The 16,073-nt window shown below is 41.2% G+C and overlaps 1 protein-coding gene across 1 annotated transcript in view; it reads right to left on the bottom strand.

Moving 5' to 3' along the window:
- Positions 1 to 16,073, bottom strand: part of LOC128685267 (uncharacterized) — a 209,556-nt gene that overhangs the window by 69,970 nt on the left and 123,513 nt on the right. Inside the window, exons 6-7 of the mRNA XM_070082741.1 lie at positions 13,377 to 13,535; positions 1,656 to 1,865 (exon numbers count right to left, since the gene is read on the bottom strand). Of these exons, the coding sequence (XP_069938842.1) occupies positions 1,656 to 1,865; positions 13,377 to 13,535 (369 nt within the window). The remainder of the gene's footprint in view (positions 1 to 1,655; positions 1,866 to 13,376; positions 13,536 to 16,073) is intronic.

Raw genomic sequence — 16,073 nt, 5'->3', positions numbered from 1 at the left:
CTAAGGGGTTGGGGTTCCGGATCATATGTAGCATTTTCCCTAGAAGAGAGGTGAGCAATGAAAGGATTTCTAGGGGAATTGGTGTAAATTACTGGCTAGAGGTGCTGCAGAGAGCTTGTAGTCCCATTGATAAACAGCTGGGACAATTTCTATGGCAAACATTATATGTATGCAAGGGATGGGAGGGTGCATCTTTCTGAAGGACGAGTGGTAGCGCTATCCAGCTCTCTAATGGGGGCTGTTGCTAAATTGTCTAGAACTTTAAACTGATAGAAGACAGAGGTATGGGTGTGTGAGAAACAATAAGATTATAGTATGAGGAATGAAAGTGGCAAAAATTGCAAGCATACTTTAAGGATATGTTCAAGACATTGTTCATCATGAAGTTGCTAATAAATGCAATGGAACAGGTCAACAAACAAAGAGAGACCATAGAGGGCAGTGAGTGACGAGAGCTCCCTTAATTAAGATATGCTATACTAAAAGTAGGAGCATATGAAATAAGACAAAGGAATGATTAATTCGATGTGAGGGAAAGATAGACATTATTGCTATAAGAGAGACCTGGTTCAACCTGATAGAGAAATGTCTTTCGAATGCCTCATACAAGGATATAAATTGTTCCTCACCGATAGGGTTAATAGGATGGGTAGTGGAGTGGCGATGAATATCAGAGATAATTTAGACAAGATAATAAATTGGAAACGACAGGCATCGAATCTGTTTTACTACAGTTTCTGGAGGGACGTGAAAAATAATCTTGGAAGTGATCTACAGATCCCCCAAACTTTAATAGAGAACCCAGTAAACTTGTATGAGACGAAATTCATATGGCATCTAGGTACGAAAATGTTGTGTTAATGGGTGATTTTAACTTTCGAGAGATTGATATGAGTAATTTAACAGGATATCTTGAGTCTAGCGACTTTCTTGATATGATTCAGGATTGTTTATTAAAACAGTTTGTGACAGAAACAACTAGAGGAAATAACCAGATTGACTTGGTTCTTGCCATCAAGGATATCTCTAGTTATTAATATTGTGGTTAATGATAAGCTTCGGGAAAGTTATCACATATGACAAGTTTCAATATATCATGAAATTATCTTAATAACTACCATTATGTCAATGTCCCTGACTTCCGCTTGGCCGATTTCATAGGACTGAGAAATTACCTGTGTAGAGTGAATTGGTGTGACCTGACTAAGGGTCAGGATTAAGAAACGTTAAGCCGGACTTGAAATATGGAGGGGAAAGGGAAAGTACAATTTTTGGACCTTGAAGGTGCAGATGTTGCGATTAAAAGAGGATTATTGGAGAGAGGTGGGAAGTACAGTGCTTGTACTCTGAAGGTTGGGTACAGATGTTGAGAAAGATGTTGTGATTAAAAGATTATTATTTCATCATGATGTCATTGTTCTGGCAGGAAAAGACAACAATTAATAAGTGGTATAAGAAATAACTGGCCTAATTAATGTTTTAATTTTTGCAAGTACTGATGAAATGGCTAGCCAAAGCATTATTTTCTGTCAAGACATTTCCTCAGAGATGAGCCAGTATATCTCACATCACAACACCTCGTTCCCGAGAAAACACTGGTGTTTCTCTCGATCCCTACTACCCAGAACAAAGGAGCAGAATCATCCACTTCCTACCTGGAACACAGTTCTCGGAGAAGGACGACCAGGTACCACTCACACACTGCGTCAGCAAGCCAGGTGAGCCAGATACCAAGTACCGTCCACCGTTGCACTCGTAGTACACTCCGTAGACACTGCTGCTTGTATTCCAGATGAAGTTTTGAACTACATGGGCATTTTGTAGTTGAGGAGGTGGGTAGGTGCACTCCTTAGTGTCGTTAGTGACTGGGGATATAAAACAAGTACTTGTGAGGATGTGTGTGGGTGTGAAAATGGGTGTATGCTGGGCCTCACAGTTCAAGTGATTCCCTGGTTAACTCCATTTTTTGAGGTTTCGTGAATATGAAAAATTGAAGAATGCCAGTCTAGGGTTAAAAAACTGTTTTATAACTTAAATGCTTAATCTAACAAATTAATATGTTGAATATACAAAAATTAAATAATTTAATTATAAAAATATTTACTAGGCTAACGATAATTAAATCAATACTTTAAAATGGATGTTTTACGGTCGCTGAGCGATCATAATATATGAGGCTTCCAGGACAACCGACGAGAAATCTGACCGAAGGCCGAAATAATCTGACCGTATCACATACAGATACAATGGAGTATCAGAGACAACAGAACGTCTGGTGAAAGTAATTTGGTGCGCTTAAGCGCCAGAAATTTTAAACCAATGAGTAGTAACCCAAATTCAATGGAAAACACGGTTGACAGCATTCTGGAGTGAGGCTTCTATTAAGCGGCAGTCAGCGTCTGCTCAAGTTATAGAAAGTCATCAGCATAAAGTGATGACCAAATATTAAGTGGGAGAACAGAGGCCAGATCATTCATAACAAAGCAGAAAAATACTGGTGCTAAAATACATCCCTGAGGGACACCTTCAGCTTGAACAAAGTCTGGGAAAAACAATTTATTAACACGTAAACGGAAATGTCTCAGACAAAAAGTTTTAAAGAGAAAATGGGAAATTGCTCCAGAGGCCTAAGGAATGAGCTTGAGCCAAGATTCTATATCCCTAAGTAGTGTCACATGCCTTTTCAGGATCAAAAAAAAAAAAAAAAAAACTGTGATAACCGAGTGGTTACTAAGGCATTTCGAACATTGATATCTAAAGGAGTATGGGGTCAATAGTGGAGCGGCCCTTATGAAACCAAAACTGACTAATGGAAACACTATTATGTGTTTCCAAATACTACACCAAAAGTCTTTTTACTAGACGTTCCAGCACCTTGCAAACTGCATTTATAAGAACAATGGGACAATAGTGTGAGGTAACATGGCCCGAAGTGCCCGGCTTATGATAAGGCAGAACAACAACAGTTTTCCACAGATGGGAAAGAACCCCTTGTGATCATACAAGATCAAAAAGACGTAAGAAGACTACGAGAGCCGATGGATGTAAATGCTGAAGCATACGAATATAAATGCCATCAGGTAAAGCTGCCGACAATCGGCAAGCGGAAGGTGTTAGCTAGTTCTAGAAGTATTAAAGGCACAGCATAAAGTTCTAATTTGCTAGAAGAAAAGTTGTCTTGCAGACCTGGAGGAAAGAAACGAGGGGCATAGGAGCCCCTGAGAGATACAGACGAGCTGATTTCCAATTTCTGTGGCAGCTGAGAGCAGCAACCCTTAAGAACGGGAGCCGGGTCAGGAGAGTATGTGCCACGCAGTTTCCCTACCCTTTTTTTTCCAAACTGCACTTATAGTGGAATCGAGAGTGACGGTAGAAACAATCCCATCAAAAAGGGCTTTTAGCTTCAAGCATTACACGTGAAATATATGGCATCTCTGCCAGAGAGAGACTGTGGGCATCCTGCTCTGTGTTTTTGGCACAATATCGTCCAATCAAGAACACCTACCAGGATTATCATCAACAGACTGGTGTGTGATTATCTGCTGCTCGTGTTGGAAAGGGCCAGAAGACTGCATTTCGTCTCTTCCTTCAGAATCAAGAAAAGTGTTGTGTATGTGAATTCAGTGAGGGAACATAACGGTCACCATGGGTAGGAGAGGTCGGCGAGGAGAGGCCTCATGGAGGAGGAGAAGGCGGAGGTTGAGGGGTAAAACTGTGTCCCCCCCCTTCCCCCTTCCCCCTTCCAACCTTCCCGAACTTCCTCCTCCCTTAGTTTACACACTCTCACCTCTCTTGTACTTGTTGTTGCCATTTTCCTCTTTTCCCATCTACCTCTTACTCTAACTGTAGCTACAACTAAATAATGATCCGATATGTCAGTTGCCCCTCTATAAACGTGTACATCCTGGAGCCTACCCATCAACCTTTTATCCACTAATACATAATCTAACAAACTACTTTCATTGCGTGCTATATCATACCTTGTATATTTATTTATCTTCTTCTTCATAAAATATGTATTACTTATTACTAAACCTCTTTCTACACATAGCTCAATTAAAGGCTCCCCATTTTCATTTACCCCTGGCACCCCAAATTTACCTACTACTCCCTCCACAACATTTTTGCCCACTTTAGCATTGAAATCCCCAACCACAAGTACTCTCACACTTGGTTCAAAGCTCCCCACGCATTCACTCAACATTTCCCAAAATCTCTCTCTATCCTCTACATTTCTCTCTTCTCCAGATGCATATACGCTTACTATAACCCACTTTTCACATCCAACCTTTATTTTCCTGCCATTACTTATCCTTCAACATTATTGCTACTCCTTCTTTAGCTCTAACTCTATTTGAAACCTGCACTCTCCCACCCTCTTCATCTTTGCTTCACTTAAAGCCAGGACATACAGCTTCTTCTCATTCATAACATCCACAATTATTTCTTTCTTATCATTCGCACAACATCCACGCACATTCAGACTTCCCACTTTGACAATTTTCTTCTTATTCTTTTTAGTAATTTTTACAGGAAAAGGGGTTACTAGCCCATTGTTCCCGGCATTTTAGTTGACTTTTACAATACGCATGACTTACGGAGGAAAGATTCTTATTCCACTTCCCCATGGATATAAAAGGAAAAGTAATAAGACCAAGAACTATTAAGATAAAAAAAAACTGAGATGAATATGTATAAACATGTATATGTATGTGTAGTGTGACCTATGTGTAAGTAGAAGTAACAAGACGTACCTGAAATCTTGCATGTTTATGAGACAGAAAAAAGACATCAGCAATCTTACCATCATGTAAAACAATTACAGGTTTCCGTTTTACACTCACTTGGCAGGACGGTAGTACCTCCCTGGGCGGTTGCTGTTTACTAACCTACCACCACATATATATATATATATATATATATATATATATATATATATATATATATATATATATATATATATTTTTTTTTTTTATTAGCACACTGGCCGATTCCCACCAAGGCAGGGTGGCCCGAAAAAGAAAAACTTTCACCATCATTCACTCCATCACTGTCTTGCCAGAAGGGTGCTTTACACTACAGTTTTTAAACTGCAACATTAACACCCCTCCTTCAGAGTGCAGGCACTGTACTTCCCATCTCCAGGACTCAAGTCCGGCCTGCCAGTTTCCCTGAATCCCTTCATAAATGTTACTTTGCTCACACTCCAACAGCACGTCAAGTATTAAAAACCATTTGTCTCCATTCACTCCTATCAAACACGCTCATGCATGCCTGCTGGAAGTCCAAGCCCCTCGCACACAAAACCTCCTTTACCCCCTCCCTCCAACCTTTCCTAGGCCGACCCCTACCCCGCCTTCCTTCCACTACAGACTGATACACTCTTGAAGTCATTCTGTTTCGCTCCATTCTCTCTACATGTCCGAACCACCTCAACAACCCTTCCTCAGCCCTCTGGACAACAGTTTCGGTAATCCCGCACCTCCTCCTAACTTCCAAACTACGAATTCTCTGCATTATATTCACACCACACATTGCCCTCAGACATGACACCTCCACTGCCTCCAGCCTTCTCCTCGCTGCAACATTCATCACCCACGCTTCACACCCATATAAGAGCGTTGGTAAAACTATACTCTCATACATTCCCCTCTTTGCCTCCAAGGACAAAGTTCTTTGTCTCCACAGACTCCTAAGTGCACCACTCACTCTTTTTCCCTCATCAATTCTATGATTCACCTCATCTTTCATAGACCCATCCGCTGACACGTCCACTCCCAAATATCTGAATACGTTCACCTCCTCCATACTCTCTCCCTCCAATCTGATATTCAATCTTTCATCACCTAATCTTTTTGTTATCCTCATAACCTTACTCTTTCCTGTATTCACCTTTAATTTTCTTCTTTTGCACACCCTACCAAATTCATCCACCAATCTCTGCAACTTCTCTTCAGAATCTCCCAAGAGCACAGTGTCATCAGCAAAGAGCAGCTGTGACAACTCCCACTTTGTGTGATTCTTTATCTTTTAACTCCACGCCTCTTGCCAAGACCCTCGCATTTACTTCTCTTACAACCCCATCTATAAATATATTAAACAACCACGGTGACATCACACATCCTTGTCTAAGGCCTACTTTTACTGGGAAAAAAAATTCCCTCTTTCCTACATACTCTAACTTGAGCCTCACTATCCTCGTAAAAACTCTTCACTGTTTTCAGTAACCTACCTCCTACACCATACACTTGCAACATCTGCCACATTGCCTCCCTATCCACTCTGTCATACGCCTTTTCCAAATCCATAAATGCCACAAAGACCTCTTTAGCCTTATCTAAATACTGTTCACTTATATGTTTCACTGTAAACACCTGGTCCACACACCCCCTACCTTTCCTAAAGCCTCCTTGTTCATCTGCTATCCTATTCTCCGTCTTACTCTTAATTCTTTCAATTATAACTCTACCATACACTTTACCAGGTACACTCAACAGACTTATCCCCCTATAATTTTTGCACTCTCTTTTATCCTCTTTGCCTTTATACAAAGGAACTATGCATGCTCTCTGCCAATCCCTAGGTACCTTACCCTCTTCCATACATTTATTAAATAATTGCACCAACCACTCCAAAACTATATCCCTACCTGCTTTTAACATTTCTGTCTTTATCCCATCAATCCCGGCTGCCTTACCCCCTTTCATTTTACCTACTGCCTCACGAACTTCCCCCACACTCACAACTGGCTCTTCCTCACTCCTACAAGATGTTATTCCTCCTTGCCCTATACACGAAATCACAGCTTCCCTATCTTCATCAACATTTAACAATTCCTCAAAATATTCCCTCCATCTTCCCAATACCTCTAACTCTCCATTTAATAACTCTCCTCTCCTATTTTTAACTGACAAATCCATTTGTTCTCTAGGCTTTCTTAACTTGTTAATCTCACTCCAAAACTTTTTCTTATTTTCAACAAAATTTGTTGATAACATCTCACCCACTCTCTCATTTGCTCTCTTTTTACATTGCTTCACCACTCTCTTAACCTCTCTCTTTTTCTCCATATACTCTTCCCTCCTTGCATCACTTCTACTTTGTAAAAACTTCTCATATGCTAACTTTTTCTCCCTTACTACTCTCTTTACATCATCATTCCACCAATCGCTCCTCTTCCCTCCTGCACCCACTTTCCTGTAACCACAAACTTCTGCTGAACACTCTAACACTATATATATATATTTATATGTATATATATTTATATGTATATATATATATGTATATATATTTATATGTATATATATATATGTATATATATGGGGAAGTGGAAAAAAATCTTTCCTCCGTAAGCCATGCGTGTCGTATGAGGCGACTAAAATGCCGGGAGCAATGGGCTAGTAACCCCTTCTCCTGTAAACATTTACTAAAAAAGAGAAGAAGAAAAACTTTATAAAACTGGGATGCTTGAATGTGCGTGGATGTAGTGCGGATGACAAGAATCAGATGATTTCTAATGTTATGAATGAAAAGAAGTTGGATGTCGTGGCCCTAAGCGAAACAAAGCTGAAGGGGGTAGGGGAGTTTCGGTGGGGGGAAATAAATGGGATTAAATCCGGAGTATCAGAGAGAGTTAGAGCTAAGGAAGGGGTAGCAATAATGTTGAAGGATCAGTTATGGAAGGAGAAAAGAGAATATGAGTGTGTAAATTCAAGGATTATGTGAATTAAAGTAAAGGTTGGATGCGAAAAGTGGGTCATAATAAGCGTGTATGCACCTGGAGAAGAGAGGAATGTAGAGGAGAGGGAGAGATTTTGGGAGATGTTAAGTGAATGTATAGGAACCTTTGAACCAAGTGAGAGAGTAATTGTGGTAGGGGACCTGAATGCTAAACTAGGAGAAACTTTTAGAGAGGGTGTGGTAGGTAAGTTTGGAGTGCCAGGTGTAAATGATAATGGGAGCCCTTTGATTGAACTTTGTATTAAAAGGGGTTTAGTTATAGGTAATACATATTTTAAGAAAAAGAGGATAAATAAGTATACAAGATATGATGTAGGGTGAAATGACAGTAGTTTGTTGGAATTTGTATTGGTAGATAGAAGGCTGTTGAGTAGACTTCAGGATGTACATGTTTGTAGAGGGGCCACAGATATCAGATAACTTTTTAGTTGTAGCTACACTGAGAGTAAAAGGTAGATGGGATACAAGGAGAATAGAAGCATCAGGGAAGAGAGAGGTGAAGGTTTATAAACTAAAAGAGGAGGCAGTTAGGGTAAGATATAAACAGCTATTGGAGGATAGATGGGCTAATGAGAGCATAGGCAATGGGGTCGAAGAGGTATGGGGTAGGTTTAAAAATGTAGTGTTGGAGTGTTCAGCAGAAGTTTGAGGTTACAGGAAAGTGGGTGCGGGAGGCAAGAGAAGCGATTGGTGGAATGATGATGTAAAGAGAGTAGTAAGGGAGAAAAAGTTAGCATATGAGAAGTTTTCACAAAGTAGAAGTGATGCAAGGAGGGAAGAGTATATGGAGAAAAAGAGAGAGGTTAAGAGAGTGGTGAAGCAATGTAAAAAGAGAGCAAATGAGAGAGTGGGTGAGATGTTATCAACAAATTTTGTTGAAAACAAGAAAAAGTTTTGGAGTGAGATTAACAAGTTAAGGAAGCCTAGAGAACAAATGGATTTCTCAGGTAAAAATAGGAGAGGAGAGTTATTAAATGGAGAGTTAGAGGTATTGGGAAGATGGAGGGAATACGTATTTTGAGGAATTGTTAAATGTTGATGAAGATAGGGAAGCTGTGATTTCGTGTATAGGGCAAGGAGGAATAACATCTTGTAGGAGTGAGGAAGAGCCAGTTGTGAGTGAGTGGGAAGTTCGTGAGGCAGTAGGTAAAATGAAAGGAGGTAAAGCAGCTAGGATTGATGGGATAAAGATAGAAATGTTAAAAGCAGGTGGGGATATAGTTTTGGAGTGGTTAATGCTATTATTTAATAAATGTATGGAAGAGGGTAAGGTACCTATTGATTGGCAGAGAGCATGCATAGCTCCTTTGTATAAAGGCAAGGGGACAAAAGAGAGTGCAAAAATTATAGGGGGATAAGTCTGTTGAGTATACCTGGTAAAGTGAATGGTAGAGTTATTATTGAAAGAATTAAGAGTTAGACGGAGAATAGGATAACAGATGAACAAGGAGGCTTTACGAAAGGTAGGGGTGTGTGGACCAGGTGTTTACAGTGAAACATATAAGTGAACAGTATTTAGATAAGGCTAAAGAGGTTTTTGTGGCATTTATGAATTTGGAAAAGGCGTATGACAGAGTGGATAGGGGGGCGATGTGGCAGATGTTGCAGGTGTATGGTATAGGAGATAGGTTACTGAAAGCAGTGAAGAGTTTTTACGAGGATAGTGAGGCTCAAGTTACAGTATGTGGGAAAGAGGGAGATTATTTCCCAGTTAAAGTAGGCCTTAGACAAGGATGTGTGATGTTACCGTGGTTGTTTACTATATTTATACATGGGGTTGTTAGAGAAGTAAATGAGAGGGTCTTGGCAAGAGGCGTGGAGTTAAAAGATAAAGAATCACACATAAAGTGGGAGTTGTCACAGTTGTTCTTTGCTGATGACACTGTGCTCTTGGGAGATTCTGAAGAGAAGTTGCAGAGGTTGGTGGATGAATTTGGTAGGGTATGTAAAAGAAGAAAATTAAAAGTGAATACAGGAAAGAGTAAGGTTGTGAGGACAACAAAAAGATTAGGTGATGAAAGATTGGATATCAGATTGGAGGGACAGAGTATGGAGGAGGTGAATGTATTCAGATATTTGGGAGTGGACATGTCAGCGGATGGATCTGTGAAAGATGAGGTGAATCATAGAATTGATGAGGGGAAAAGGGTGAGCGGTGCACTTAGGAGTGTGTGGAGACAAAGAACTTTGTCCTTGGAGACAAAGAGGGGAATGTATGAGAGTATAGTTTTACCAACGCTCTTATATGGGTGTGAAGGATGGGTGATGAATGTTGCAGCGAGGAGAAGGCTGGAGGCAGTGGAGATGTCATGTCTGAGGGCAATGTGTCGTGTGAATATAATGCAGAGAATTCGTAGTTTGTAAGTTAGGAGGAGGTGCGGGACTGCCAAAACTGTTGTCCAGAGGGCTGAGGAAGGGTTGTTGAGGTGGTTTGGACATGTAGAGAGAATGGAGCAAAACAGAATGACTTCAAGAGTGTATCAGTGGAAGGAAGGCGGGGTAGGGGTCGGCCCAGGAAAGGTTGGAGGGAGGGGGTAAAGGAGGTGTTGTGTACGAGGGGCCTGGACTTCCAGCAGGCATGCGTGACTGTGTTTAATAGGAGTGAATGGAGATAAATGGTTTTTAATACTTGCCGTGCTGTTGGAGTGTGAGCAAAGTAACATTTATGAAGGGGTTCAGGGAAACCGGCAGGCCGGACTTGAGTCCTGGAGATGGGAAGTACAGTGCCTGCACTCTGAAGGAGGGGTGTTAATGTTGCAGTTTAAAAACTGTAGTGTAAAGCACCCTTCTGGCAAGACAGTGATGGAGTGAATGATGGTGGAAGTTTTTCTTTTTCGGGCCACCCTGCCTTGGTGGGAATCGGCCAGTGTGATAATAAATATATATATATATATATATATATATATATATATATATATATATATATATATATATATATATATATATATATAAACATATATAGATAGATATATATATATATATATATATATATATATATATATATATATATATATATATATATATATATATATATATTTAGGTAGTAGGTTGGTAGACAGCAACCGCCCAGGGAGGTACTACCATCCTGGCAAGTGAGTGTAAAATGAAAGCCTGTAATTGTTTTACATGATGGTAGGATTGCTGGTGTCCATTTTTCTGTCTCACAAGCATACAAGATTTCAGGTACATCTTGCTACTTCTACTTACACTTAGGTCACACTACACATACATGTACAAGCATATATATACACACACACCCCTCTGGGTTTTCTTTCTAGTTCTTGTCCTTGTTTATTTCCTCTTACCTCCATGGGGAAGTGGAACAGAATTCTTCCTCCGTAAGCCATGCGTGTTGTAAGAGGCGACTAAAATGCCAGGAGCAAGGGGCTAGTAACACCTTCTCCTGTACATATTACTAAATGTAAAAGGAGAAACTTTCGTTTTTCCTGTTTGGCGACCTCGCCTCAGTGGGATACGGCCGGTGTGTTGAAAGATATATGTATATATATATATATATATATATATATATATATATATATATATATATATATATATATATATATATATATATATATATATCCCGCAATAGCTGGACTGGGGACCCTCATCCTCAGAGGAGACAATAAACGTACCTCAGGGACAACTCAAGTTTCGTAAATTAGACATATGTACAACCCCCTGGGTATCTTTAATGAGGAAATGTTTCGCTCACAGCGTCTTCATCAGTCCATACAAAGGAGAATGGTGAAGAACAGGAGGAGTTTGAGGTAATCAGTCCTTCAGCCTTGAGACGATGTAATCAGTCCATCAATCTTGAAAAGAATACAACATATGTGCGAAGAAGTCTCCGAACCATTCGTCTACATTCCTGTCAGACACAGCAACGTCTTGGGATCTTAATCCAGGGAATTCTTCACTTGCCTGACCTACTGCTGCACCTCTCCTGCCTACAGTATATAATCCACTTCTTCGCACATATACTCTATTCTTTCAAGATTGATAGGACTGATTACATCGACTCAAGACTGAGGGACTGATTACCACAAACTCCTCCTGTTCTTCACAATTCTCCTTTGTATAGACTGATGAAGCCACTGTGTGGCGAAACGTTTCCTCATTAAAGATACCCAAGTGTTGTACATGTGTCTAGTTTATGAACTTGTTGGTTCTCTGAACCATTCATCTACATACACAGCTTTGTTTAGAAAAAATATGTTTTAAACATTTCATGCACCACACTTAATATCTCTGCAAAACATAATGTCTCTTATTGTTAAATAAGACATATCATGTGATCCTTCATGCCTAAATATCCAAAATAATAATCACAAATTAAAAAAAAATAAAAATACGTGATGGATTAAACAAGTTATAATTTTTGATTAGTGCATCACTTGTACATGTGTTTATGAGTGCAGGGAGGAGTGCAGGGAGGAGTGCAGGGAGGAGTGCAGGGAGGAGTGCAGGGAGGAGTGCAGGGAGGAGTGCAGGGAGGAGTGCAGGGAGGAGTGCAGGGAGGAGTGCAGGGAGGAGTGCAGGGAGGAGTGCAGGGAGGAGTGCAGGGTGGAGTGCAGGGTGGAGTGCAGGGACGAGTGCAGGGAGGAGTGCAGGGAGGAGTGCAGGGAGGAGTGCAGGGAGGAGTGCAGGGAGGAGTGCAGGGAGGAGTGCAGGGTGGAGTGCAGGGAGGAGTGCAGGGAGGAGTGCAGGGAGGAGTGCAGGGAGGAGTGCTGGGAGGAGTGCAGGGGGGGGTGCCGGGAGGAGTGCAGGGAGGAGTGCAGGGTGGAGTGCAGGGAGGAGTGCAGGGAGGAGTGCAGGGAGGAGTGCAGGGAGGAGTGCAGGGAGGAGTGCAGGGAGGAGTGCAGGGAGGAGTGCAGGGAGGAGTGCAGGGAGGAGTGCAGGGAGGAGTGCAGGGAGGAGTGCAGGGAGGAGTGCAGGGTGGAGTGCAGGGAGGAGTGCAGGGAGGAGTGCAGGGAGGAGTGCAGGGAGGAGTGTAGGGAGGAGTGCAGGGAGGAGTGCAGGGAGGAGTGCAGGGAGGAGTGCAGGGAGGAGTGTAGGGAGGAGTGTAGGGAGGAGTGCAGGGAGGAGTGCAGGGTGGAGTGCAGGGTGGAGTGCAGGGAGGAGTGCAGGGAGGAGTGCAGGGAGGAGTGCAGGGAGGAGTGTAGGGAGGAGTGCAGGGAGGAGTGCAGGGAGGAGTGCAGGGAGGAGTGCAGGGAGGAGTGCAGGGAGGAGTGCAGGGAGGAGTGCAGGGAGGAGTGCAGGGAGGAGTGCAGGGAGGAGTGCAGGGAGGAGTGCAGGGAGGAGTGTAGGGAGGAGTGTAGGGAGGAGTGCAGGGAGGAGTGCAGGGAGGAGTGCAGGGAGGAGTGGAGCGTGAGTGTAGACAAGGGAGAAGATATAGGTTTGGATATATAATCAGTCATATTAATTATCTTTCGCCTCTTGAGAGACTTTTGAATAAAACTTTACCTAAGTGACTTTACCTAAGTGACCTCGTTTTATAAACATCTTGTCACCATAAGTTACTTGTGATACCAACTCTAATTATTTTATGCTCTTCATAATTTAAAGAAGAAAAAAGTCACGATTTATACTCTTTATCACATCTACATGATCAGGGAAGCCAGGCTTATTCTACTCACCAATGCAGTTACCGGGTTTGGACAATGCTGGGTCACTGCTGACTGCAATCACCATCCTCTTGTTTGTGTTCAGCCCCTGAGACAGAGTTTGGCAGCCCCATACTTGCACCGTCCCATTCTCGAACAAAATGACTGGTGGGAATGACGAAGACGACGTGGCTGTTGTTGGAGCAGAAGTTAGTTAATTAACTTTACCAAACTTTTATTATAATCATACAGCTATTATTAAGATAGCAATAGTAAAAATATCATTTCATTATGAAGTCATATTTATTCAAATAAAATTAGGTAAATCTTTATTGTTCTGTTACACCATTATCAAAACAAAAAAACATGAAGGAAGAGGAAGGGAAAGAGGTCAATCAGAGCTCATATTTCTATCACCCATTTTTCTGTGATTTTTATGTTTTTGACATATTTTGTTTTACCTACTCTCGTTCCTACGACGACGAACTAGCTACTGTAAATAGACTCTTCCATGAAAAAAAAACTTGGAACTAATACAGGAAACGTACCATAACGAAGACTTACTCAACATTTAATAAACTAAAAGCTAACAGAAAAATGGTAAGATAGGAAGGAAAAATGAATCTTCGCGACAAAAGAGTTGATAATGACAAACTGGAACCATGTGGGAAGTAGGGGGATGATGGTAGAGTGGGGTTGGCACCGAATACTCGGAGACATTCCCTCCCTCCCTCCCTCCCTCCCTCCATCTCTCTCTCTCTCTCTCTCTCTCTCTCTCTCTCTCTCTCTCTATATATATATATATATATATATATATATATATATATATATATATATATATATATATATATATATATATATATATATATATATTTTTTAATTAACACATCAGCTGATTCCCACCAAGGCAGGGTGGCCCGAGAAAGAAAAACTTTCATCATCATTCACTCCATCACTGTCTTGTCAGAGGGGTGCGTTACACTACAGTTATAAATCTACAACATTAATACCCTTCCTTTAGATCGCAGACACTCTACTTCCCATCTCCAGGACTCAAGTCCGGCCTGCCGGTTTCCCTGAATGCCTTCATTAATGTTGCCTTGCTCACACTCCAACAGCACGTCAAGTATTAAAAACCATTTGTCTCCATTCACTCCTATCAAATACGCTCACGCATGCTTGTTGGAAGTCCAAGCCCCTCGCACAAAAAGCCTCCTTTACCCCCTCCATGCAACCTTTCCTAGGCCGACCCCTACCCCGTCTTTCCTCCACTACAGATTTATACACTCTCGAAGTCATTCTGTTTCTTTCCATTCTCTCTACATGTCCGAACCACCTCAACAATCTTTCCTCAGCCCTCTGGATAACAGTTTTGGGAATCCCGTACCTCCTCCTAATTTCCAAACTACGAATTCTCTGCACACATTGCCCTGAGACATGACATCTCCACTGCTTCCAGCCTTCTCCTCGTTGTAACATTCGTCACCCATACTTTGCACCCATATAAGAGTGTTTGTATAACTATACTCTCTTACATTCCCCTCTTTGCTTCCATGGACAAAGTTTTTTGTCTCCACAGACTCCTAAGTGCACCACTCACCCTTTTCCCCCTCATCAATTCTATGATTCACCTCATCTTTCATAGATCCATCTACTGACACGTCCACTCTTAAAATATCTGAATACATTCACCTCCTCCATACTCTCACCCTCTAATCTGATTTCCAGTCTTTTGTCACTTAATCTTTTTGTTATCCTCGTCACCTTACTCTTTCCTATATTCACTTTTAATTTTCTTCTTTTACATCTCCTACCAAATTTATCCACCAACCTCTGAACTTTTCTTCAGAATCTCCCAGATGCAGTGTCATCAGCAAAGAGCAACTGTGGCAACTCCCACTTTATGTTTGATTCTTTATCTTTTAACTCCACTCCTCTTTCCAAGATCCTCGCATTTACTTCTCTAACAACCCATCTATAAATATATTGAACAACCACGGTGACATCACACATCCTTATCTAAGGCATACTTTTACTGGGAAATAATCTTCCTCTCTCCTACATACTCTAACCTGAGCTTCACTATCCTCGTAAAAACTCATCACTGCTCTCATTAACCTACCTCCTATACCAAACATCTGCAACATCTGCCACATTGCCCCTCTATCCATCCTGTCATATGCCTTTTCCAAATCCATAAATTCCACTAAAACCTCTTTAGCCTTATCTAAATACTGTTCACCTATATGTTTCACTATAAACACTTGATCTACACACCCTTACCTTTTCTAAAGCCTCCTTGTTCATCTGCTGTCCTACTCTCCGTCTTACTCTTAATTCTTTCAATAATAACTCTACCATACGCTTTACCAAGTATACTCACCAGACTTATTCCCCTATAATTTTTGCACTGTTTTGTCACCTTTGCCTTTATACAAAGGAATTATGCACGCTCTCTGCCAGTGCCTAGGTACCTTACCCTCTTCCATACATTTATTAAATAATAACACCAACCACTCGAAAACTATATCCCCATCAATCCCAGCTGCCTTATCCCATTTCATTCCACCCACCCACCAAGTTTTCATGGTAAGGGAGAACCAACATATTTTTAGTTGAATAAGGCTGGTTGTCCATTTTTGGATTGTAAAATGTATTTCTAGCAATTTTAAAAGATTTATCAATTACGTTTCTTGGGTATTTCAAATCATTACCTATTTCATAAATTTT

The sequence above is a fragment of the Cherax quadricarinatus genome, chromosome 8 (genome assembly GCF_038502225.1).
Source record: "Cherax quadricarinatus isolate ZL_2023a chromosome 8, ASM3850222v1, whole genome shotgun sequence".
In the NCBI taxonomy this organism is placed as follows: domain Eukaryota; kingdom Metazoa; phylum Arthropoda; class Malacostraca; order Decapoda; family Parastacidae; genus Cherax; species Cherax quadricarinatus.
Note: the sequence above shows the minus strand (reverse complement) of the source record. Positions and strands in the feature narration are given on the sequence as shown.